This window comes from Cetorhinus maximus, chromosome 24 (genome assembly GCF_964194155.1).
Source record: "Cetorhinus maximus chromosome 24, sCetMax3.hap1.1, whole genome shotgun sequence".
Lineage (NCBI taxonomy): Eukaryota > Metazoa > Chordata > Chondrichthyes > Lamniformes > Cetorhinidae > Cetorhinus > Cetorhinus maximus.
In genome coordinates, this window is record NC_135902.1 from 22796446 (window position 1) to 22824239 (window position 27794).

Consider the following 27794-nt stretch of genomic DNA (forward strand, 5'->3'; position numbering starts at 1 on the left):
GGCTAGTCAGGAGGGTCAATGTGAGTGATTGGAAGGTCAGTTTTATAGACCAATTTATTTTCCTGTCTATCCCAAGTAAATAAGTTGGAATCGTTCAAAGCCTCCGATTCCTGGACAATCCCCACAGAGTCCTTGTGTTGGGGCTTCCGAGGGGACCCATAGTGCATCTTCCAGTATCCAATGGAAGGTCTGGGCCTTTGTGTTCCTTGTACGAGCATGTCCAAGTCTCTCTGAACATCAACATTTGCAAGTTTAAAAAATCCTGCTTTTCCATTCTCAATGAATAACTTCACCGATTAAACTCCATCTGCTACCTTGTTGCCCACTCACTCAACCTGTCTATATTTCTTTGCAGCCTCTTTGTGTCCTCCTCACAGCTTGCCTAGCTTTGTATCATCAGCAAACTTAGACACATTACTCTCTGTCTCTAATTAATTAACTAATTAATATAGATTTGTAAATAGCTGAGGCCCAGCACTGATCTTTCTCCACTAGTCACAGCCTTTATCTACTTTCCTAGTTACATCCTCAAAAAACTCTAATAAATTTGTCAAACAGGGTGTAAGCTGGGAGGCTGATAGAGGGCTGTGGGAATTGCCCAATCTGGAGGTAATATATTCTTTATGGAGAAGATTTCAACAGCAGGCCAATGAGCTTGGGACAGAGATTCATTGCACTGTCTCTTCCCTTAACCCAGTCTTTCTCAGAATCTCACACCTATGGAAGTTCTTGATCTAACCAGCCCCCACACCCCCAAAATCCCCTTACGAATTGTCTGCTTCCACATCCCAAGCTTGGTGCCAGCTAGCTACTGCTTTCTGATTTATGTTCTTGAGTTGAATCGTACAACACAGATGTAGGTCATTCAGCCCATCGTGTCTGTGCCAACTCTTTGAATCTATCCAATTAATCCACTACTTCGCTCTTTCGCTGTAGCCCTGCACATTTTTGCTTATCAAGTATTTATTCAATTCACTTTTGAATACAACTACTGAGTTTGCTTCCACTACCTTTTCAAACAGTGTATTATAATTCACTGCATAAAAGAAAAAATCTCAACTCTCCTCTAGTCTTTTGTCAATTGTCTTCAATCTGTGCCCTCCGGTTACCGCCCCTTCGATCACTGGAAGCAGTTTCTCCTCATCTACTCTATCAAAACCTTTCATCATTTGGAAAATTTGCTGTGGAAATGCTTCTACAATAATACTGTATCACAAGATGTCATGAAACACCTTTATAGACTTCCTGATGTCATGGGTTAGGTGCAAGCTGAGTAGAACAAGAGACTTCCTTCAACAAAAGGATAAATGGTGGGGGGATGGGGTGCAGTGCAAGGCAGATTAAAACACGCCACTTCATGTAGATGTGCTCTTCTGGGACACTGTGGTGGAGGTGCCAAGAATGGGCTAATGTTGCTATGGTGAGGGGCACCTCCACTTTTGGCATGAATAAGTCAGCAGTCACTTTCCTGAAAATTCTGTTACATTGCTTCCTGTTGTACAGTTTTTTTTTCAAAAGCTACATGACTGGAAGAAACTTTCAGGTAAAACAAATATATCAGAACAATCTCATTACCGAAAGCAAACATGTTTTTATATACAATTTTACTTTGGGATTAAAAAGCTGTGTGTGTAAAATGTCTATCAACTGAACTGACCATCCCCATAACTAAACTGATGCAACTTTACTTAAAATCATGCTTAAAAGCAGAAACATACAGCACAGCATGGCAGGAGAGCAGAGCAAGATGGCGGCTGAACTGTCCGTTGCCATGATTTGCAGTACATCAAACTCATTGATCTCTGCACAGCCTTCATAAACATTGAACACATGTGGGTGATGCAGTGGGGGGAGGGGTGTGGTTCTGGGGATTGAGGGGAAGGGTTAAATTCTACTGTAGTCTGCATACTTCAACGAATACCCCATTTAAATGGGGCAGGGAGGAGAGGAAGTGGAACTGCTTTACATCTACTTTGGGTTAGAAACCCACTGGCCAATTCTAACTGCATGTATATGAGAAAGGTACCCATATGTGCTGTGTACAAACCTGCAATGGTCAACAGATCAATACTGGCTTTCACTTCGGGTTACATAGGAACAGAAGGAGGCCATTCAGCCCCTTGAGACTGCTATGGAGGTGGTGGCATAGTGGTATTGCCACTGAACTAGTTGTTGCTACCCACGTCTCTAGGGTAATGTTCTGGGGACATGAATTCAAATCCCACCATGGCAGATGGTGAAATTTGAATCCAATGAAAAAATCTGAAATTAAAAAGTCTATTAATGATGATGAAACAATTGCTGTAAAAACCCATCTGGCTCATTAATGTCTTTTAGGGAAGGAAATCTGTCATTCTTACCTGGTGTGGCCTCCAGACCTGCAGCAAGGTGGTTGACTCTTAAATGCCCTCAGAAATGGCTTAGCAAGCCACTCAGTTCTCAAGGGCAATTAGGGGTGAGCAATAAATGCTGGCCTAGCCAGCCAGTGACACCCTATCCCATGAATAAAAAAAACTGTCTTGGTTCTGTAACCCTTAGTCCCCTTGCCTAGCAAAAATCTATCTTAGTTTTGAAATTTCAATTGATACTGCAGCGTCCACAGCTTTTTAGGAGACAGAGTTCCAGGTTTTCACTCTTTGTGTAACAAAGTGCTTCCTGATATCACCCCTGAATGGCCCAGCTCTAATTTTAAATTTATGCCCCCTTGTTCTGGAATGACCCCCAACAGTTTCACTCTATCTAGCACATTAAATCCTTAAACCACCTTAAACACCTCAATTAGGTCACACTAATTCTTCTGCACTCAGTGTATGAGCCTAGTACGTGCAACCTGTGTCCATAACTTAACCATTGTAGACTCAGTATCATCCTGGTGAATCTACGCTGCACTCCTTCCAGAGCTGAATACCAAGGTCATAGAACCCTCCAATGGACTTTCTAGTTCCTATGGCAAGGGTTGCTGCATATGTTGAGAAAGTCAATTGTGGACAGCTCTGGAGGAAGTCCACTGACTGAATAATGGATTGGAGGAGCTGGGATGGTTGGGTTGAGTGAGAAGCTGAGCAAGCGAGAGTGGATGAGGCTTTCATCTGACAGCAGCATGATAATAAAAATCCCCAGCCCCAGTCCAGGCATTTCCCACCTGTACCCTCGCTGAAAGCCTGCAGGATCAATGGGAGGGTGCCTAATGCTCATTGGACCAGTGGGTTCCCATGGGACTCTGGTTGCATCCCAAGCACCTGTCCACTTTATGTAGCGGGCTTCTTGGGAATGCGGAGGGAGCTACCTGTGACCTTCTGATTTCCGCAGACCCCCTGCAGTGTTCATTCGACTCCCTGTGTAATGTTTTAAGGAATGGCCAAAAAGGAGAGAGAAGGGAAGAAATTTATTGAGAAAATTCCAGAGTTTAGGGCCTAGATTGTTGAAGGCACCATTGTCAATGGTGGAGTGAAGGTATCAGGGATGTACAAGGGGTCAGAATCGGAATCTCAGAGGGCTTCGGGGCTGAAAGTGGCTACAGAGATAGGGAAAGGCAAGGATAAGTTAATAGACCAGGAGTGTATGTAGGTCAGCAAGCACAGGGGCTTGTGTCTCATCGATCCCATTACATGGGACCTCTCAAAATCACAGGAAACGAGCAGACATCCCACTAACATCACTGATCAGAAGAGAAGTACATTTCAAAATGGCAGAAGAGGGAAATCTTATTTTGTGTTGCAGATGTCACATCACATGGTACGGGTACGGCGTGGGACAGGTACAAAAGGATATGAAACAGGCACGGATACTGGATTGGATAAGGAATGGGTTAAGAGAATGGGATGGGACGCACTTTGGGCATGGGGCAGGTATGCCATGGGACAGGAATGTATTTGTGATTTGTACAAGTATTGGTATAGGTATGGGATGGATACTGGATGGGGATAGATATGGTACGGGATAGATACGGACAGGGATAGGTATGGGAAACATTACTGGAAATGGGATAGATACGGTATGGGTATGGGTACGGGTATGAGATGGGGATGGGTATGAGTACGGGTATGGATTGGATATGGACTGGGTAAGCTGCACACCAAGCTGAGTGTGAATGCCAATTTACAAACAGTGCATGTTTCACCACCCCTTCAAAGCCAATCATGGAAGCTGATTGCTGCTCCGTGCCCTGAGTCCTCCAATCAGATCAGCTCCTTATTCAAACCCACAACAGCTGGATTTTTCCCTCTGAGATTCGATGTACTCGTGGATTTGGAATTTCGGTTCATTGGGTTGATTGACAGATCTGTGTTTCAGCTCCCTGGAATGAGAGGAAGTTCGTTACTGGAGTGTGTTTAATTTCATACTTCACCTCCCTGCCCCCCCACTTCCCCCATCCACCCCACCCCACCGACAAATCGCCCCTTTCCCCCGCTGCCGCCCCGCCGGTGAAGTTTCGGGCCTGTTTCTGGGGTACAGTTTCCATAGGCCTAACCCTTCCCAACCCACCAACCCATTTGTCTATTGGCATTCCAGATGGTGTGAACAGAGCAAATCACCTGATGGAGCCATGCATTGTAACAGAGCCAAATCCTGTCCGCACCTGCAAACCTTCCAGCAATTCCCACTGGATAGTAAGAAGGGCAGGTACAAAAGGATATGAAACAGGCACAGATACTGGATTGGATAAGGAATGGGTTAAGAGAATGGGATGGGATGCACATTGGGTATGGGGCAGGTATGGGTGGGGACTTGCATATAATTTGAATATAACCTTTTTCTTACAACTTGTAAAGACAGTAAAATGTTAAAGATGACTGGGAATGGGATAGATACGGGATGGGTATGGGTATGAGATGGGGATGGGTATGGGTATGGGTATGGAATAGGTACGGGCTGGCTGGGTAAGCTGCACACCAAGCTGATTGTGAATACCAGTTTACAAACAGTGCATGTTTCACCACCCCTTCAAAGCCAATCAGGGAAGCTGATTGCTGCTCCGTGCCTTGAGTCCTCCAATCAGATCAGCTCCTTATTCAAACCCACAACAGTGATTATGGGACTGAGCTAAGAAGCCTTGAAGTCATAAATTCAAATCCCAGCAAATTCAGTCAAACTGGTAATTTGTGGGCTGGCACCCAAAAAATGACCACAAAAATCTGCTAGGTTATCTTAACTCAATTGGTCATCCTTTAAAGGACAGAACCCTTCATCTGCATGCTCTGAATGCCCTCAGGGTTTGACAGTGAATGTTGTCTTGGCAGTGTGACCCACAACCCAAAATCAGATCAAATCAAAACGTACTTAGCCACGGCCAGGAATGCCAGCTCAACATTGATGCCAGTTTTGGCACTGGTCTCTATGAAAGGAACTCCATATTCCTGTGGGTAAGATACAGGCACATTATTAATGTAGGGTCAGACACAGACATGTTACCAAATCTTGTGCAGATGTCACAGTGTATCACGCATTAGTGCAGATATTTCCTGTTTCTGAAAGGACAGAATATATAACAATATGGGGGCTCATTTTACAACTGCACCAAGCTGGCCAACCAAGCTGAGTACACAATGGCACACGTCAGGAACCTATGAGCTGAGTGTGAAGCTCTGGGTGCTGGGCACATTTGTGGGTTTGAACTGTGAATCCATGGGTTTTTGTAGCTGATAATTAAAGAAGAACTTGCATTTTTATAGGACCTTTCATAACATCCCCAAGCTCTTCACAGCTAATGAAATACTTTTGAAGTGTAGCCACTGTTGTGATGTGAAATATATAGCAGCCAATTTCTACACAGCAAGATCCCACAAACAGCAATGTGATAATGACTGGATAATATCTTATTATTATTGCCGCTTGAGGCATGAGGTATTGGCTAGGACACTGGGGAGAACTCCCTTGTTCTTCCTTGCATAGGGTCATGGGATCTTTTACATCCTGAGAGTTTAACATCATATCTGAGAGACTGCACTTCTGACATTGTAGCACTCCCTCATACTGCACTGTAGCATCAGCCTTGATTTTGTTGCTCAAGAGTGGAACTTTAGCTCACAACCTTCTAACTCAGATGTAAGAGTGCTTGCCAACACTTGCCAACATAATATTGTTGAAAATGAGTTGTGTGGTCAGAATTACACGTCAACTTACCCTGGCCAGTTTCTCGCCTTCTTCTCTCTTGATGGCTCTCTCACTGGTTATGTCAGCCTGCAACAATGAAACAGATGAATCTGGCTCGACATTGGGTATTACAACAGGATATATATCTGGAACACAATTGGTGACTCAGGTTGGGCAAGCTGAAGAGCTGTGTGATGATCAAGTGTGAATGACAGGCCATACCAGGTCAAAGCAAGCATGAAGATATTGAAGAAGATGGAGGGTCAAAAACACTTTGGGAAATGGAGATGAAAAGATACACATGAGGCAAAGGAGAGATTTCTGATTTTGAATAGATAAGGCAAATCTGCCCACTGCATTTCCATGGAATCACATTATTCCCAGGAGAATGATGGCCACTGTGAATATATTGGATTATTCAATGACAAATGTGTGTCTTGGAGGACTGGAAGTGGAGGTACAGACGCTATGAATGTAGATGGAGGGAGAGATACTATGAATGAGGGATTGAGGTACAGACACTGTGAATGATAGATGGCGGGATTAACACAAACCAAGGGAATGCAAATGGACAGAAGGGTTGGAAGTTGTGTGCAAACACTTGAAGTTTGGAAAGCCAGAGATGAGCATACATTGACATGTGAAAGCATTGTTAGAATACAATGGTAGTGTGATGAAGACTTCACAAGACAGCCCTCAGCTTTGGGTATCAAATCCCAGATGATGTAAGGATATGATTACATCGACAGTGAATCGGCAACTTGCCCCTTCTACTGATATTACACTGTATAACGCTCCCCGTCATTCTCCTGTCAACCAGTTATTTCAAATGTATATTTACAATCCAGGTTGATTTTCTCTCACTCTTCCTGGTTGAAGATGTTCAGTTCCCTATGTGCTCACCATAGTTCCTCATCCAAGTCACCATTTGTGTTGGAGCAACAGTCAGTATCTCAAACTATTTGGCCATGGATGGTATCACAGCTGGCTCTAAACACCTCATCAATTTCCATTGTGAATCCTGAAATGTCAATCAGGAACCCTCATTAATTTCCCTCCTTCAGGCGAATGGCCCTGAGGCCAATTGTTGCGCCCATATTACTCACTGCTTCCAATGGCCCAATGATGTCAGCTTTGCGTTTAATTAAACCTTTGAGTATTTTTCTTTTATAAATGATGAAACCAAGTTGGGATTCTGGTGATGTGACATTTTGTTAAAATTGTGCAATAGAACATAAAATGAAATTAGGAATTAGTACCCACCTTGTTACCTAGCAACATGATGACTACATTCTGCTGTGCATATTCATGTACCTCTGTTAACCAGGCCTGAGAGAGAACGTAGCAGATAAAATGTTAATGACACCTTTTTATTAAAAACATCCTTTATCTTTTGGAAATAGAAGTTGAAGCGTGACACATATCTCATTGACCAATCCGGAGGCTCATATAGAATGGTCACCTGGCACTCCAATCTACCAACCACCAATTATAATCATCTTCACAACTCCAAACTGGTGTAATGCCAGCAACAAACAGGACAGTGAGTGCAGCGGTTAGATACATAGCCCTATTAAACACTCCCAGGGCAGGTACAGTACGGGGTTAGATACAGAGTAAAGCTCCCTCTACACTGTCCCCATCAAACACTCCCAGGACAGGTATAACATGGATTAGATACAGAGCAAAGCTCCCTTTACACTGTCCCCATCAAACACTCCCAGGGCAGGTACAGCATGGATTAGATACAGAGTAAAGCTCCCTTTACACTGTCCCATCAAAAACTCTCAGGGTAGGTATGGCATGTGTCTGGAATACATGTGACTTTGATCTAATGATGTTTCTAGAAACAGCCACAGATGAACCCTTTCTATTGCTGTAGGGTTAGTGCTGGATCACTGAGAATACAGCAGCAACTGGATGGATCTCCTTCCCTCCTCTTGATGGTCTATACCTCATTATAAGAGTATCCACGGACCCCAGTCGCCCTCTGATGCCTTACACCCCATCAGCCCCCCAACATCCCGTGCCATTTTTCATGTATCAACCCAAGTGGTAACACTTGAAGACTGAGGTACTGAAGGGCAAATCTGGGGCAATTAGAGAGAGGTGTTAAATACTGTCTTGCCAGGTTGGCTTCCATCCTGAGTGTAGGTTGAGTGAATGAGTGTTGGGAGCTTATTATCCAGGCACCATACATCAGGAAGAATATATTGGCCTTGCAGAATTTGCTGTGAGCATTGAATAAATCATTTTGTATTTCCTGGAGAATAGAAGATTACAGGATGATCTAATTGAGATATTTAAGGTGATTAAAGGATTCATAGGGCAGATGGGGAGAAACTTTTTCCTCAAGTTGGGGGAGTCCAGCATAAGTGGGCATAACCTTAAAATTAGAGCTGTTCAGGGATGATGTCAAGAAGCACTTCTTTACACAGAGAACTGTGGAAATGTGGAACTCTGTCCCACAAAAAACCTTTGAGGCTGGGAGTAAATGGAAAATATCAAAACTGAGATTAATAGATTTTTGTTAGGCAAGTGTATTGACGATTTTAGAACCAAGGCAGTTAAAAAGAGTTAAGGTACAGATCAGCCATGATCTAATTAAGTGAAGAAACAGACCCCAGGGGCTGAATGGGCTCCTCCTGTTCATGTGGGGCGCAGAGCCTTTGGAGAGAGTGGGAAACACAACATCTGAAAGTTGCTGTCAGTCACAAATAGGAGAAGCAGTGGTTAAATTTAGCTTTGCTTCTAGCCAGTCTGACTCACCAGCATACTCCAGTTAGAAACAGATAAAGAGAATCTAATATGATGTTTTGAGAGTTCATTGCTTCAAGCAGTATTACAGCTCATTTAGTAATGAGTTGGGGGTACAGCAATGGGAGTTTTGTAGCTCTGTAACCTTGACCCGCTGCTCTCGATTGATTTTCCTCAGTTTGTCTCCATTCAGAAAACCTCTATCTGTCTGTTTGACGTCACATGTATGCCAACGCACGTCATCTTTTATAATGAAGCACTCCAAATGAGCCTTGACATTTACACTATCAGCCTCAACAAGGCTCTTGTTACACATAATAGATGGCAGCAGAATTATAAGCCCTGCCTCTTGTGGTAAACAAATATTCCTCTTAAGCTTCCAATTCTCCATCCTGCGCTTTCCCTGACTGTGTTGAAATCAAGGCTGGTCACACTCTCCCCGACTCTACATCATTCTTTACCTTGGTCTCAAAAGGATTGTTCTACACAGCTGTGCTCCTGGTGGAGAGCTCTTCCCACTGAGCATGCCTCTTGGCAATTTAAGGGTGGGTAGGCCACCTGCCAGGAAAACTGGCAGAAGCATGGATACCAATTCACTATACATGCAACTGATGAGTTTGGCTCCACATTGGGTCGCTGATATTGTAAAGTAACCTCCCACACTCTCTGAGTCCTCCCTTATGCCTACAATTCACAAGAAATCAGAGAATCCGAGCTTGGTATTCACATATACGCTGGGATTTCCACCACCTGCTCCCACTTGCTCCAATCTTGGGGTCTGTGACCCACTCAGGGCATGTGAGAAGTTTTCAAGGCATCTGCCAAAGCAGCATCTTTCAAGAATAAAATCTTTTTAACAATCTCATTTTGTGAACAGGGTTGAGAAGAGAAAGAGAAGTGAGGCTGATCACTGCCATTATCAGTGGTGCTACACACAAATGAGTAATATGGTATATGAACTTCAGTGCCAGAGTGGTGCTAGGTTTGTAGGAGTTATGTCCCAAAGACTGGTGGATTGTATCAAACAGCATGTCCCTTCCGCTGTTCGCAACGGACAAGGTATAGACCATACCCAACCAGCCCGTGCTTGCAAAACTCAAAACACAGTGTCCAACAATAGATGTGATTCCACGATTGGACAACATTTGCCAAATAACCCTCAGTGTGCTAAGAATTACGCTGACAACCAATTTAAGATTGTCAGTCGGGCACGTGTGTGTGTACTGGCAGCTACATATTATTAATACACTGGGCCCTGTTCTTTACAGACAGGAAGAGCATGAAACATTGCGCCTGTTTCAGCTAAACAAAATAAGTGACAGCCTTTTGCTGGTTCATTCCTCAATGCAATGCCTTGACCAATCAGAGTCAAGCTGCCTGGTTTAAATTTCAAACAACGCTTGGCAGTTAAATGTCAGTCACCATCACTGGTGCATTCTCCATGGCAATGCCTTTACCAATCAGAGTCCACTTGCCAACCAACCAGCACTCTCTTCTCATATAGTATAAAGTTGTTGCTTCTCCTGACATTGCAACTGCCCGGTTGAGTGCAAAACGTAAAGCTTTGACAAAATGTCTCTTTTATCAGCATTTATACTGCTCCTGGGTTTGGTATTGGACTGGGATTGACGCTATGCTGGGTTCAGAACTGTGCTGGCATCATGAACTGTACTGGGATTGGGCTGTGCTGGAGTCATCAGCTATGCTGGGATTGGGAGTTGTGCTGGATTGGCAGCTGTGCTGGGGTTGGGATCTGTGTTGGGATTAGGAGTTGTGCTGGGATTCAGAGTTGTGATAGGATTGTGCTGTGCTCTGACTGGAGCTGTGATGGGATCAGGGCCTGTGCTGGGATCATGTTGTGATGTGATTGGAGCAGTCCTGGGATTGGAAGCTGTGCTGAGATCAGGAGCTGTGAAGGGATCGGGAGCTGTGATGGGGTTGGGAGCTTTTCTGGGATTGGGAGCTGTGCTAGGATTGGGAGTTGTGCAGTGATTGGAGTTGTGATGGGATTGGGAGTTTTTCTGGGATCGGGAGCTGTGTTGGGATCATACTGTGCTATGATTGGAAGCTGTGTTGGGATCCGGAGCTCTGATGGGATCGGACAGGAGTCATGTGGCAATGACAAAAAAAACTTTGGTCAGTCTAATAGAGCTTTTACTCCTACACACTTGATAGTGAAAAACCTCCCATTCATGAAACCCATTGAAAACTTTTAAATCTGCTCACATGATTAATTTCTTATAAAAACATACAAATTTCTATTCAGACCTCACATCAAAGGCAACTAATCCTTTAAAAGCCTCTTTAAACTGTCAAGCAAACTATGAACTCCAAACACCCTGCTGAAATAATTGTAACTAGGTTGATGGGTTCAACCTGTTATTTTCATGTTTAAAGAGCAGGGGATTTAAAAAAAAAACTTGGGACCATGACACTTAAGCATACCTTATCTGCCATTCAAGAGATTTGTGACTCCCACACTGGGTTAAGGTTCTTGGACTAGCCAAAATAGGGTCTGCTTGAACTCAGCACTAAGTTCAAATGGCTCTGTTAAGTTCAGGTTTCCCTCCACTATAAGTCACATACTGCCTCCTGCCAACAAACACTGGGTCTGTTGGAAATGTGGGTGGGACTTTCACATCAGGTTGCCGCCTGCCATTTTTAAAGGTCTGTGGGCCTTCAGAATTAAGCCTGATGCTGACCTCCCCCTGATATCCACACAGACATACTTGCCAGCAGGAACCACTGAATGACAATAGGAATTGGATTGTTACCCAATTCCTGAGCACTGTGGCCAACTGAGGCTCTAGCGAGAGCAGTGGAATCAGTTTTCACAAATTCCAATTGTATAAACAGGGGGCCAGAAGGGCAGCCATCTCTTAAATCTCTTCTCACTGTGTCAGTACTGCCCAGACAGCCTCCCTATCCAGCACAAATCAGGAACTGAGCAGAGTGGGGCAGGAGCTTGTGTTCTGCATCTCTGCCACTGTGTGTACATATCAGGCACTGAATGGCACTGTGCAATGCTGAAATACCATCCATCTCTAACATAGAAACATAGAAAATAGGAGCAGGAGTAGGCCATTTGGCCCTTCGAGCCTGCTCCGCCATTCATTATGATCATGGCTGATCATCCAACTCAATAGCCTGCTCCCGCTTTCCCCCCCTATCTTTTGATCCCTTTCGTCCCAAGAGCTATATCTAACTCCTTCTTGAAAATATACACTGTTTTGGCCTCAACTACTTTCTGTGGTAGTGAATTCCACAGGCTCACCACTCTATGGGTGAAGAAATTTCTCCTCATCTCAGTCCTAAATGGTCTACCCCATATCCTCAGACTGTGACCCCTGGTTCTGGACTCCCCCACCATCAGGAACATCCTTCCTGCATCTACCCTGTCTAGTCCTGTTAGAATTTTATAGGTTTCTATGAGATCCCTCCTCATTCTTCTGAACGCCAGCGAATATAATCCTAACTGACTCAATCTCTCCTCATATGTCAGTCCCGCTATTCCAGGAATCAGTCTGGTAAACCTTCGCTGCACTCCCTCTATAGCAAGAACATCCTTCCTCAGATAAGGAGACCAAAACTGCACACAATATTCCTGGTGTGGTCTCACCAGGGCCCTTGCAGCAAGACATCCCTGGTCCTGTACTCAAATCCTCTCGCTATGAAGGCCAACATACCTTTTGCCTTCTTTACCCCCACTGCACCTGCATGCTTACCTTCAGCAACTGGTGTACAAGGACACCCAGGTCTCGTTGCACATTCCCCTCTCTCAATTTATAGCCATTCAGATAATAATCTGCCTTCCTGTTTTTGCTACCAAAGTGGATAACCTCACATTTATCCACATTATATTGCATCTGCCATGCATTTGCCCACTCACTCAACTTGTCCAAATCACACTGAAGCATCTCTGCATTCTCCTCACAGCTCACCCTCCCACCCAGCTTTGTGTCATCTGCAAATTTGGAGATAGTAATTTAATTCTCTCATCTAAATCATTAATATATATTGTGAATAGCTGGGGTCCCAACACCGATCCCTGTGGTACCCCACTAGTCTCTGCCTGCCATTCGGAAAAAGACCCGTTTATTCCTACTCTTTGTTTCCTGTCTGCCAACCAGTTTTCTATCCATCTCAATAATCCCCAATCCCATGTGCTTTAATTTTACACGTTAATCTCTTATGTGGGACTTTGTCGACAACCTTCTGAAAGTCCAAATAAACCACATCCACTGGCTCCCCCTCATCAACTCTACCAGTTACATTCTCGAAAAATTCCAGTAGATTTGTCAAGCATGATTTCCCTTTCACAAATCCATGCTGACTTTGTCCGATTCTGCCACTGTTTTCCAAATGCTCAGCTATTAAATCTTTTACAATGGACTCTAGAATTTTTCCCACTACCGACGTCAGGTTAACTGGTCTATAATTCCCTGTTTTCTCTCTGCCTCCCTTTATAAATAGTGGGGTTACATTAGCTACCCTTCAATCTGTAGGAACTGTTCCAGAGTCAATAGAATCTCGGAAGATGACCACCAATGCATCCGTTATTTCTAGGGCCACTTCCTTAAGTACTCTGGGATGTAGATTATCAGGCCCTGGGGATTTATCGGCCTTCAATCCCATCAATTTCTCCAACACCATTTCCCTACTAATACTGATTTCTTTCAGTTCCTCCCTCTCACTAAACCCTGTGTTCTCCAACATTTCTGGTATGTTATTTGTGTCTTCCTTTGTGAAGACAGAACCAAAGTATGTATTTAGTTGGTCAGCCATTTCTTGTTCCCCATTATAAATTCCCCTGTTTCTGACTGTAAGGGACCCACATTTGTCTTCACCAATCTTTTCTCTTCACATACCTATAGGAACATTTACAGTCAGTTTTTATGTTCCCTGCAAGCTTACTCTTGCAAGTAAATGCTGTTGCAGCTTCTTTACACTTCCCTGTGACTGCTCCAGCCTCACAAGGCTGACAGTGGTATTTTCTGTCCTTAACAAGCAATCCCTACTGTTGCTCTCAGCAACCAACTAGTTAATTGGAAATCAAACTGCACATTATCTGAAAGAGAAATGACAGTTAGGTAGAGTCCTTCCTGGTCACTTTCTGAAGGAGGGCAGAATTCTCCTGAGCACACTCTGACTGAGGGCAGGGTTTTTCCAAAGTAGATTCTAACTAGGGGTAGCACCCTTTGTTGGGTATGCCAAGTGTCAGATGTGGCTCAGTGGACTTGCCTCTGAGTCAGGAGGTTCTGGGTTCTAGACCCAATCCATCACTTTGGCACAAATGAACCTTGAGGGATGTGGTCCTGGCAGGGTTGCCACCTTTTGGATGGGATGTTATACTGAGGCCCTGCCTCCCTTCTGAGGCCAACATAAATCCTGTGGCACTACTTCAAAGAAGAGCTGAAGAGTTCTCCGTGTCCTGGCCAATATTGATCCCTCAATCAACATCACAAATAAACAGATTATTTGGTCACTATCGTACTGCTGTTTGTGGGAAATTGTTGTCGTTTTTCCTACAACAGTGACTTCACTGAATGCCTCAAAAAGTACTCCTTCGGCTGTAAAGTGCTTTGGGACATCCTGTGGTCATGAAAGGTGCTGTAGAAATGCAAGTCTTTCTTTCTAACTAAGGGAAAGACACTTCCTGGATGTAAAACACTTCCTGGGTGTGTTCTAGCTGAAGGTGGGACCATTTTTAGGTGTTAGGTATTAAATCATTAAGCTGTGAAACCTGTTCCAACATTCAATTAGATCATCGATAATCTGCATATCAGCTCAATATACCCTTTTGGTTTCATAAGCCTTAATCTCCTTACCAAATGAGTATATATCAATCTTAGTTTTGAAATTTTCCACTGACCCCCAGTCTCAATAGCTGTTTCATAGAATCACAGAATTGTTAAAGTGCAGAAGGAGGCCATTCAGCCCATCGTGTCTGAACCAGCTCTCTGAGCATTTTGACTTAGTGCCAATCTCCTGCCTTTTCCCCGTGCCCCTGCACATTGTTTCAGTTCAAATAATCATCCAATTCCCTCTTGAATGCCTCAATTGAACCTGCCTCCACCACACTTCCAGGCAGCGCATTCCAAACCCTAACTACTCGCTGTGTGAAAATGTTTTTCTCACCTCACATTTGCTTCTTTTGCAAAACACTTTAAAACTGTGCCCTCTGGTTCTCGATCCATTTACGAGCAGGAACAGTTTCTCCCTATCTACTCTGTCCAGACCCCTCATTATTTTGAAAATTTCTATCAAGCCTCTATCAAGCCTTCTCCTCTCCAAGGAAAACAGTCCCAACTTCTCCAAACTTTCCTCATAACTGAAATGTCTCATCCCTGCAACCATTATCGAAGCCTCTTCGGCACTCTCCCCAATACGTTCACATCCTTCCTAAAGTGTGGCGCCCAGAACTGTGCACAATACTCCAGATGAGGTCTAACCAGTGTCTTATATAAGTTCATCATAACCTCCCTGCCCTTGTACTCTATGCCCCTATTAACGAAGCCTAGAATACTGTATGCTTTAGTAACAGCTATCTCTATCTGTCCTACCACCTTTAATGACTTATGTGCATACACACCCATGTCTCTCTGCTCCTGCACACCCTTTAGAATAGTATCCTTTACTTTATACCATCTCTTCATGTTCTATGTATCAAAGTGTATCACTTCACTCTTCTCCGCATTGAACTTCATCTGCCACCTATCTGCCCACCCCACCAATGTGTCGATGTCCTTTTGAAGTTCTGCACTGTCCTCCTCACAGTTTACAATTCTCCCAAGCATTGTGTCATCAGTAAACTTTGAAATTGTTCCCTGCACACCAAGACCTAGGTCATTTATATATATCAGGAAAAGCAAGGGTTCCAATACCGACCCCTTGCCTATCCATTATGTGGCAGAATTTTCCCAAATTTGCACTAAGTGTTGTAGTGGGTGGTGCTGCCTGCTGACGGCGATGGTGGGTTTTCATGCTGTATCGTCCCGAGCCCATCTCATTATTTATGCACTCCCAGGAAACATGCCATTTCCATGGCGGGCGGGCTCCTCATTCGCCCACCCACCATCGCCCCGCCGCCGCATCAGGCCGGGTGCCATGTTTAAAGGTCAGCTGCAAGCATAGCGCTCATTGCTTTCAGCTCAACACTGCTGCCCGGGAGACATGGCCCTCAAAGGCAAGAAGACTGCAGCCCCCCGGTTCAACAATGGGCCCCTCGAGTGACTGCTGGATGCTGTGGAGGCCCATTGGGATGTCCTGTACCCCTGCTCTGGCCTCAGGATGGGCAGCAACATGACCAATTTGGCTCGGGTGGCTTTGGCAGTGGTGGTCAGCACCAACACCCTTCAGAAGAGGACAGCCATCCAGTGCCGCAAGAGGATGAATGATCTCCTCCGTTCCGCCAGGGTAAATCACTCTTTTCATCACTCTCAAATCACACTCTCGCAAACCCATCACACACCCACAGGGATCTCACTCACTGCCAGTTCAAGGGACATCACCATTCACTCTCTCGCACTCACCATCATTGTCCTCATCCCGTCTATGGGACCACTCACCACCCACACAGGCCAGGCACATTTATCATCTGGCCCGGCAGGCTGTGGCAAAATTAGCTACCAATGACTACGCTTCAATAAATATATACATGATTGGTTATAAAGGCTTTGGCATGCCCTGAAATTCTGACAGTCACCATATTCTTTCTTTCTGAACAACAGTACCGCCAGATAGCTAAATTCAATTAGCTAATGGGCTTTGTTAAATTGAGAAGCTGCCATTGAAGTGCCAAGGACCTGATAGTGTGGGACAGCAACAAGATATTGAAGGTCAGAGGAGAGAGCATGAGGTAAATTGGGGAGCAGTGAATGGCACCAAGCTTGGGTTGTATAAGCCTGCAGATTGGAGAAGGGAAGACTGATGGGGGTGAGGGGTTCCAAAGTGTTTAGTTCCTGTGGGAGAATGGATCTGAAAGTAAAAGAAAGATTTGAATTTATACATGTCATGATTAGAAAACATGAAGGAAAATATATATGCCTATATCACCCTGGCTACTTGCTAAAGCTGTTTTTAAAATGGACAAACGGCTGGACTGAATCTGGTCACAGCTGGCCACATGATGGTATTTCTGGAAGTTTCTGAGCAGTTTGAAAATGGACAAAGGCTAACACATCAAACCCCTAGAATGTAACACTCCTTGCATTGTATAAACATTTCAGCCAAGCCAACACAAAGGGCTAGTAGACCAGTCTGCACCAGCCAGTGCTGAACAAAGGCTGAGCTATTGGGACTCCTCATCTCCAACATTGTGCTAATGGTTCTATAGTTACCTTCTCAAAACACAATGGGTTTTAACAAGAGGGCTTCGTTAGTTGACTAGCTCGACCCAAAACCACCCTGTCATTTACCGAGACTTGAGCTGCTTGACTTGCTTTAATTATGCAGCTTTTGGATTCCATCTTCAGTCACTATTTGACCTCAGAAGAGAAGCAGGACTCCAGGCTAGCAACCTGCCTCTGTCTACCATTTACCACATAACAGGTAGCAACAGACAGAGCTCTGCCCAGGTTTAAATGACCTGGCTTGCATCTATACTGTGTTCTACTGGAACATTTGAACTTCTTGTACCTGTGCCTACCAGACAAATTCATCTCTACATGCTTGTCCCATCACAGAAGTCAGCGCTATTGGAAAATGTGCATGCCTCAGTATCAGCTTCAGCCAGCTAACCTCCCTGAAGCAACACACCATGGGACTTCTGATTCTGGAATCTAGACTCATGTGAAACCACAACTCTTATTTTTGTCTGTGGTCTTTGCCCTGAACCCCTTTCTTTCCCTTAAGCTTCTTCTATTGTATGAATGCCGTAAAAAGGCAAGGACATTGCAAACGCCCTTCCCGTGTTTTGTGTGTGTGTAAAATAAACTAACCCTCTTATTTTACCTTATGTCAAGTTTTCTCTGGGGTTATTAATAGAGGATTGGATCACTCCAAAACTGAAGGGTTGGGAAAAATACACTTACAAAGGGGGAAATCAAAAAAATCAAAACACCTTTCTGTTTACAGATGGGTGGTGAGAGGGGAAATCAGGGCCAGAGACCCAGAGTAATGGTCTGGGGACCTGGGTTCAAATCCCACCACTGCAGATGGTGGAATTTGAATTCAATAAAAATTAGGAATTAAAAGTCTGATTGCTGTAGCAACCCATCTGGTTCACTAATGCCCCCTTTAGGGAAGGAAATCTGCCATCCTTATCTGGCCTACATGTGACTCCAAATCTGCAGTAATGTGCTTGACTCTTAAATGCCCTGTGGACAGTTGTATCAATAAAAATGAATGGCATTGACTGAGGCACTAGAAACATGGCAAACTCCACCCTGCAAAGTCCTCCTTACTAATATCTGGGGGCTTAGGAGAGCTGTTTCACAGACTAGTCAAGCAACAGCCTAACATAGTCATACTCACAGAATCATACTCACAGATCATGTCCCAGACACCACCATCAGTGGTGGTATACAGTCAAGAGGAAGTTGTCCTGGGAACCCTCAACATCAACACAGCACCCTGTGAATTCTCATGGGCAAAGAAACCTCCTGCTGATTACCATGTACTGCCCTCACCACCACCCACCCCACCTCCACTCCAGCTGATGAATCAGTGCTCCTCCATGTTGAACACCACTTGGAGGAAGCACTGAGGGTGGCAAGGATGCAGAATATACTCTGGGTGGGGACTTCAAAGTCCATCATCAAGAGTGGCTCTGTAGCACTGCTGTAGACCAAGCTGTCTGAGTCCTAAATGACATAGCTGCTAGACTGGGTCAGTGGTGAGGGAAAATCATACTTGGCCTTATCCTCGCCTGCTGCAGATGCATCTGTGTTGACAGTAGTAGTAGGAGTGACCATTGCAGAGTCAAAGTCCTGTCTTCACATTGTGTGACACGGCCACCGTGCTAAATGGGATAGCTTTCGAAGAGATCTAGTAACTAAATAGTGGGCATCCATGAGGCACTGTGGGCCATCAGCAGCAACAGAATTGAACTCAACCACAACCTGTAACCTCATGGCCCAGCATATCCCCTAATCTACCATTACCACCAAGTCAGGGGATCAACACTGGTTCAATGAAGAGTGCAGGAGGACATGCCAGGAGCAGCACCAGGCATACCTAAAAACGAGGTGTCAACCTGTTGAAGTTACAACATGAAACTGCGTGCATGCCAAACAGCATAAATAGCAAGTGATAGACAGGGCCAAGTGATTCCACAACCAGTGGATCAGATCTACGCTCTACAGTCCTGCCACATCCAGTTGTGAATGGTAGTGGACGATTAAACAACTCACTGGAGAAGGAGGCTCCACAAATAGTTCCATTCCTAATGATGGAGGAGCCCAGCACAGCAGTGCAAAAGATAAGGCTGAGGCATTCGCAACAATCTTCAGCCAGAAGTGCCAAGTGGATGATCCATCTTGGCCTCTTCTGAGGTCCCCAGCACCACAGATGCCAGTTTTCAGCCAATTCGATTCACTCTACGTGATATCAAGAAATGGCTGAAGGCACTGGATACTGCAAAAGTATGGGCCCTGACAATATTCCGGCAATAGTACTGAAGACTTATGCTCCAGTACAGTTACAACACAGGCAGCTACCCTGAAATGTGGAAAATTGCCCAGGTTTATCCTGTACACAAAAAAAAAGCAGGACAAATCCAACCTGGCCAATTACTGACCCATCAGTCTACTCTTGATCATCAGTAAAGTGATGGAAGGGGTCATCAACAGTGCTATCAAGTGGCACTTGCTTAGCAATAACCTGCTCACTGATGTTCAGTTTGGGTCCCACCAAGGTCACTCAGCTTCTGACCCCATTACAACCTTGGTTCAAACATGGGCAAAAGAGCTGAACTCCCGAGGTGAGAGTGACTCCCTTGACATCATTTGACCGAGTGTGGCATCAAGGAGCCCTTGCAAAACTGGAGTCAATGGGAATCGGGGAAAACTCTCCACTGATGGGGTCATACCAACCACAAAAGAAGATGGTTGTGGTTGTTGGAGGTCAATCATCTCAGTTCCAGGGCATCACTGCAGGAGTTCCTCAGGGTAGCGTCTTCCACCCAACCATCTCCAGCTGCTTCATCACTGACCTTCCTTCCATCATAAGGTCAGAAGTAGGGATGTCCACTGATGATTGCACAATGTTCAGGACCATTCGTGACTCCTCAGATACTGAAGCAATCCATGTCCAAATGCAGCAAGACCTGGACAATATCCTGGGTTGGGCTGACAAGTGGCAAGTAAAATTCGTGCCACACAAGTGCCAGACAATGACCATCTCCAACAAGAGAGAATCTAACTATCGCCCCTTGACATTCAATGGCATTACCATCGCTGAATCAACATTCTGGGGGTTATCAATGACCAGAAACTGAACTGGACTAGCCATATAAATACTGTGGCCCCAAGAGCAGGCCAGAGGCTAGGAATCCTGCAGCAAGTAACTCACCTCTTGACTCCCCAAAGCCTGTCCACCATCTACAAGGCACAAGTCAGGAGTGTGATGGAATATTCTCCATGCCTGGATGAGTGCAGCTCGCACAACACTCAAGAAGCTGGACACCATCCAGGACAAAGCATCCTGCTTGTTTGGCACCCCTTCTACAAACATTCACTCCCTCTACCACTGACGAACAGTGGGAGCAGTGTGTACCATCTACAAGATGCACTGTATAAACTCACCAAAGCCCCTTAGACAGCACCTTCCAAATGTATGACCACAACCATCTAGAAGGGCAAGGGCAGCAGATATATGGGAACACCACCACCTGGAAGTTCCCCTCCAAATCACTCACCATCCTGATTTGGAACTATATCGTTGTTTCTTCATCGCCGCTGGGTCAAAATCCTGGAACTCTCTCCCTAACAGCACTGTGGGTGTACCTACACCATGCCGTGGTTCAAGGAGGCAGCTCACTACCACCATCTTAAGGGCAATTAGGGATGGGCAATAAATGCTGGCCTGGCCAGTGATGCCCACATCCTATAAATGAATTTAAAAAGCACCTTACAGCTCTTTAATGAAGTATAATTTTGAAGTGTAGTCACTGTTGCAAGAAATGTGGCAGCCAATTTGTGCACAACAAACTCCCAATGTGATAATGACCAGACAATCTGTTTTAGATGTTGGTTGAGGGATAATGCTGGCCTGATCACTGGGAAAAACTCTCCTGCTCTTCTTTGAAATAGTGCGTCAAGGAAACAAGTAGTTGTAATATTTTTCATCTGTTAATACTGTTAATATCACTGTCATTTTTATTATGTACTAGAAGACAGGCGATCGGAGTAATTGGAGTAAGAGCCAGAGTGCCTGCACAAGTCTAAAACCAACAGTAAGAAGTGGTTTTCATATGCCAATGAACCAAGAGGAAATTCAATCAGAGTTTTACATAAAGCAATAACAGGAGTATTTTTGAATTGAGTTGTTTTAGTTCAAAGGGGGATATACGTAGGTTGCAAAAGGTGTAAGTAAGGTAAAGATAGGGTAAGTTTGTTCTTACAAGTTTACGAGCTAGGGCAATGAAACAAATTTAATCAGTTCTGGGAAGAAAGCATTTCCAAAGAGACTGGATGAGACAATGGAGCGATCAAAGGGAAGGAAAGCATTTAAGGGAATACTGATGCCTAGGTGGGGGTAGCTGGTCAGATCTCCAAGAAGACAGTAGGGTAGCTGGTCAGATCTTCAAGAAGACAGCAGGGTAGCTGCTTAGAACTCAAAGATGACAGTGTGAATAAGGCTAGACCTGAAGACCCAGTTGCTGTCAGCCTCAGAGGACACCCTAAGGAGAAAAGGCGCTGTGTGGTAAAAAATACTTGAATTCTATAGATTATGAAAACCTGTAATGATAGTTGCTGAACAGAAAAGGGGAAGGTTAGCTCTGAGGGTAGTTAAGTTAAGATCTTGTGGAACTGTTTTAAAGTAATGTTTCTGTGTGAAGCCATTCTTGTGTTTAAGTGTAATTGGGTTTTTTTTTTCTTTCAATTTTCTTTTAATAAATGTTTACTCTACTATAAAATCATCACAAGTAGTTAGGGACATCATTTCCTGATTTCAGAACTTCTCCTCATACTATACAATTTGTAAAAACCATTTTGGAAGCTGTTTTAAGTTTCCCTCTGGGAGTCGGGCAGCTCGGCATTTACCATCAGCCGTGCCATAACAAGTGCCATGGGATTTTTATGAGCACTTGAGAGGGCAAATGGGGTTTCAATATAATGTCTATCTCTCAGTACTGCAGCAAGGTGCAAATCTAGGGTTGTGTGCTGGTCTCTGGAGTTGGCGTCAGTTTAGCATCTCATCTGAAGGATGGCACCTCCGACTGTGCATCACTCCCTCAGCACTGCACTGGAGTTTCAGCCTGGATTGCATGCTTAAATTTCTGGAGTGGGTCTATGAACCCAAAACCTTCTGGCTCAGAGGTGAGTGTGCTCCCACTGAGCTGACATCTAGTTAGAGCAGGTGGTGATACGATGAGGCTCAAGCACAGTGAGAATGTGATGGCAATGAAAGAAGGATGGTAAAATGGATTAACATGGAATCAGTCCACCATCTGAATTCCCCAAATTTATTTGTCTGAGAATCATGAAATTTGAAGCATCTTACCCTAATGTTGTCAAACGATGACTTGCTCGTGATGTCATACAGCAGCAGCAATGCTGTGAGGAGACAGAGAGAGTTTAAATTCCAAGCAGTGTTCATGTTCGGAGGCCAAGCACCAACCTTTGCACCATGTAACAGTCAAACACTCTCCCCCCTCCCCCAGGGCGACCAACTGTGATGAAGTAAAACAGGAGACACTTCAAAGGGGGGTGTGAGTGGGGGGTGGGGAGCATGGCTGATGAGACTGTTGAAGGGAGAGGGGTGGGGGGAGGGTGCTGAGGAGTCGAATGGGATGGGGGTACTGCTGACACTGCACACTGGGTCTGCTAACTTTGTTAACACACAAACACAAGCACCCTTGCCTGACCCACCTCCCCTGACAGACGTACTCAGAAGCCCCACTCCTCCTGCCCTACAACCTTCAGAGATTAAATGTTCCTCCAATTCTGGCTTTTTGCACATCCCCAGTTTTAATTGCTCCACCATTGGTGGCCAGGCCTTAAGCAATAAAATGCCCTCCATGCATCTCTTGACCTCTCTATCTTGCTTCCCACCTTAAAGACAATCCTTAAAATCTACCTAATTGACCAAGCTTTTGGTCACTTGTCCTGATATCCCCATATGTGGCTCGGTGTCAAATTTTGTTTGATAATGCTCCTGGGAAGTGCCTTGGGCTTTTTTATTGTTAGAGGTGCTAGATAGATGCAGGTTGTTGTTGTAGTGACTATTTGGAAGAGGCCGTTTAATTTTCTGTCTTTTTACACCAAAATTAAATCAAAGAGCTTAGCTGTCCTGGCTAGGGAATAGCTGAGCTCTTGGGAGCCAGCTACTTTAAGGTCAGCATTAGAAGATTTCAATGTAGGGCTGGCAATTGGTTCAACAGGGTAGGAAGCCAAAAAAGTTTGCAAGGGTTCCAACTTCTGATCACCTGCCAGTGACCTCCTTCCAGGGAATGCAGGTCAGGTGAGGACAGAATCAAGAAGTGATGCCTCTGATGTCAAACAGCTGATTAGCATGGACATCTATGAGCATACACAAAAAATGGGCACACGGGTGAGGTACCAGAGGGTCTGCAGTGCCCATACAACATAACCCACAATCAGCCAGTGTCTTAGGAAAGAAGTAAAATGGACAGAAATGATGAAAGAGGAGGGGGAAAGCCACTTGAATCAGATCTATCCTTAACCAGGTTAAATTGAATTAGCTGGCATTTCTGGCCTAGATTTGCATATAGTATCCAAAGATTCTTCAGTGCTTGTGTGCAAAAACTTACCAACTTATCACTTTGCTTTAGTGGTAGATTTTGTGATATTGGAAAACTTCCAGTTTCTTTGTAACTTTCACTTTCTTTCTGACTTTCACTTGGGACTGTAAGAGGAACTTGGACTGTAGGAGGTTTCTCATGCTCTCCCTTTCTCACATCTTCTCTTTCAAGCAGATGATCTACCTGACACTGGTGAAGTTTCTCTCCAGTCTTCACTAAATATGCAAATGCGCCTAGTCTCTTTACAACTCGAATCACATACTTCTCCCTATTACCTCAGTGGTATTTCATCATGACCTGACCAATACCAAACTCAAAGTTTTATGCCTGGTTATCATGACTCATCTTTACTTTGTCTTGCTCTTGCATTGCTTTGAAGTCAGGCTTAAGCAAACTAAACCTTATCCTGGGAGTGTGTTTAAACACTAATACATAGGGTGAGCAACCTATTGTAGACTGTGGGGTTATTCTGTAAGAGAACAAAAAATTATCTAGCCTGTGTCAAACAAACACAAATTACTGCCTAGCTTGTCATCTAGCAAATACTTCTGCAAAAACCTCTTCACAATCTGTACACTTCTTTCTGCAGCATCATTTGATGTTGGTTGATATAATGTTATTAGAGTGTTTAACTTCGTTCTTATTCAGAAATATTTTAAACTTCTGACATAAACTGTGGATCATTTTCTGACTGGTGGCAACCCATAAATTGCAAAGTAATTTTTCAAAATGTCAATAGGTTTGGCACTTGTGCTATTTGGCATAGACTCAACATTTAGCTACTTGTTAAAGCTGTCGAGCAAAACAAGATACCCTTTCCCTTCCACCTCAAAGAAATCAATATATACTCGTTCCCACTATTTTCTTATGCTTGACTATGTTCTTTCTCATCTAGCCAGCTCTCTATTTACTGCTTTTAATTGTGCATAAGGCAATGGCCTAGCCTTGCAAAATGTCAGATGTACATTATCTTGACTTCAGCCTTGTGATGTCTAATTTCATCATTTGGTCCCTCTTGTTCAAAGACCGCTTTGTGCTCTCTTAGCACTTTCTCAATGTCAGACATATTCTTACTTATCCCAACTGTAAATAAGACAGTCCAGTTTAACCGTATTTTCTTAAGCTAATTTCTTCCCATTAAGGAGCCTTTGTTACCATTACTACCAATGGCAAGTAATAGGATGCATCATTATATTCCATCCAAACACTAACTTCACCTATCACAGGGATACTTTAATTGGAATGACTAGTCAGTTTCACAGTAGTTTTGCAAAAGTGAATGTGGCTCAGGGATTTTTTGTACTCTCCTTCTGAGATAACAGACAGTGCTGCAGCTGTATCAGTGAAGAAAGTAAATTGTTATGATTAGGTGAGGAGGGATCGAATGGATTCCTCTTTTCCCTCTCTTCACTTGAGCGCAACAGGAGTTTTTAAAAAACCTGCCAATTCTGGGAGAGTTGATCTGCTTATGTTCAAAATACATGATCAGACAGATTTCTTGAGGTTTTTCTTGAAAGAGGATAGTTTTCATTGTACATAACCCAGTCTAAGAAAAATAATAAAAACACTCTCACTTTCTCTCTCTCTCACATACACACACAAACACACACTTGAAGATCACACTCACACATACAAATATAATAGGGAGTGGGGAGGATAGTTTAAATAATCTAGAGTCCATTAAAATTAAAGGTGCATATAACTCTTGAAGGTTGGCGGCTTGGCTGGCTTCAGGCTGAATTTGGTGGTCCCACTGCTTTCACTCAGTGGTCCTGCTATTTTTGGTGCCGAGGCAGTTTAAAGATGTAGACGGACGATGTATCTGTTTTTCTGGAAACAGCAGCGCTGGGGTGAGTTCTTTTTAAACTCTCTGTCTGCGGTACCTGGATAATCAAAATCAGCAGACAGGGTTCAAAATTTGCAAGTTGGATGGAAAGAGATAGAGAGGTCTTGTTCCTTCAGCATCTCATTTTCTAGTCCTGGTCTGTAGAGAAAATAGGCGCTTAAACACACAAAGCGTTGGCTTGTCACATGACTTGCTCTCACCAACTACTCAGTGACCCAAATATGGTCAGCGCTAGAGCATTCCAGTTACCTTGATAAGATCATGGCTGGGAATTTCTATTTTAGTCAGGGACCCATTGTCCAAGCGATTATGTCTGATGGTGTGTCCCCACCCAGTTGAGTACCCAGATGATTGTGTGGATGCTTTGTGGAATATAAGATGGCCCCCATTCATTCTCTTTCAAGGCCATTGTTCCTGGTGTGACTTTGCAGACAGGTTGTCTCCGCTTCAATAGCTTTAGATTGCTGAAGTTGCAAGGATTCAAATGTGCAGCCATCTTTGGCTTTTAAGTCACGGGATTGTGGCTTTAGTCTTTAAAAAAATTTGGGGGTTTCCAGCTAGTAAATTCAAAAATCATTTTTTGATATAAAGCATGATTTTGCAACACCTCCACACAACACGGGATGAAGTGCTACGATGTTAGCATTTCATTACAAAATTGTTAAAAAATACACTTTCATACTTAAACACTCACTCACACAAACATCAGACACCCATGGCTACATACTGTACAGCTTTAAACCAGCTTCCCATTATCCACAGTTTTCGGGATGATTCTGTGCTGAGTTAAACTCTGGATAAAGTATGAGCTATCACATTGGTTTTCTCTGCAACGTCGGTAATCTTCAGGTGATTAGGTTGCAAAAACAGATTCCATCGAAATAGCCTTAATTTATGGGTTTTGAATTTCTCCACAAATGTTAAGGGGTTGTGACCTGTATAAATTTCTCTCTCTATTCAACTCAGGCATTTATTTCAAAGTGCTTGAGAGACAGTAACTGCCCCAGAGTTTCTTTCTCCACAGTGGAGTATCTTTTTTGGTGTCTGTTCAATTTTCTTTCCCAACATCTTGGGGCAGGACAGCACCTATCCCCATGTCACCACTTTAAAGGGTTGGTTTAAGTTTGGAGCTGATTCATTGGTTACTATGGTTTTTAGCCTTTTAAAAGCTATTTGGCACCTCCCTGACCAACGCCACCTTTGCTATTTGGCACCTCCCTGACCAAACGCCACCTTTGCTATTTGGCACCTCCCTGACAAATGCCACCTTTGCTTTTTTTCTGTAACAATTATGTCAGTCGGGTGGCTACAGTGCTGAAGTTAAAGATTTACTTGTGGTAGACCCACACCCCCCCAAAAAACGCAGCATGTCCTGTTTAGTCATGGGGACTGGCTAATCCATCAATGCCTGTACCTTTGCTGCCCTGAGCGAGACCCACCCTTGATCCACGCCCTAGGTAGGTTAGGTTAGCTTTAGCAAACTTCTTTGTGAGATTTACCACGAGATCAGCAGACTGTAACCTTCGGATTAGGGCTTCTAACTGGCCTAGGTGGTCTCTCTGTATACTAGCTGATCGTCCAGGTATACTATACAGTTGGGTAGACGAGCCACTACCTGGTTCATCAGCTTTTGGAATGTAGCTGGGGCATTTCTTAATCCAAATGGAAAAATTTGGCATTGGAATAAGCCAGGTGCTGTGACGGAAGCTGAGATCTCTTTGGCTTGGATGGGTAAGGGGACCTGCCAGTATCCTTTTAACAATGGTGTTTCCTACTCTAGCGATACAGTCTTCAAGGCAAGGAATCAGGTGGGAGTCAGCTCTGGTCACTGAATTAATCTTTCTGTCGTCAGTGCAGAGCCTTGTTGAGCCGTCGGGCTTGGACACAAGCACAACTGGGGGAACTCCAGCTGCTCTGGCTGAGCTCAATCAAGTTGTTCTCCAGCATTTACTGAATTTCCTCCTAAACCTGGGTCAATTTCTCGGGATCTAGGCGACAGAGATTTTGCTTTGTGCTAGGGGTCTCTCCTACATCCAAATCATGTAGGGCTAGGGATGTGTATTCTGGTTCGTCCCTACAGATCTCTTTAAAAGCTGTCTGCAGCTTTGTCACGTCTCCATTCTGTGTTTAAATAAGAGGGTATGGTGTCTAGTCTTCCTAACATTTCTGTGT

General features: G+C 44.1%; 1 protein-coding gene across 2 annotated transcripts in view; it reads right to left on the reverse strand.

Moving 5' to 3' along the window:
* Nucleotides 1-1571: 1571 nt before the first annotated feature.
* LOC144699709 (ras-related protein Rab-37-like) overlaps nt 1572-27794 on the reverse strand; it is a 185205-nt gene continuing 158982 nt past the window's right edge. For both annotated transcript variants that reach the window (XM_078570861.1, XM_078570860.1), the window contains 5 exons: nt 22516-22568; nt 7357-7422; nt 6124-6180; nt 5281-5357; nt 1572-4297 (listed from right to left, as the gene is read on the reverse strand). In XM_078570861.1, the coding sequence (XP_078426987.1) occupies nt 4192-4297; nt 5281-5357; nt 6124-6180; nt 7357-7422; nt 22516-22568 (359 nt within the window). In that variant the 3' untranslated portion in view covers nt 1572-4191. The remainder of the gene's footprint in view (nt 4298-5280; nt 5358-6123; nt 6181-7356; nt 7423-22515; nt 22569-27794) is intronic.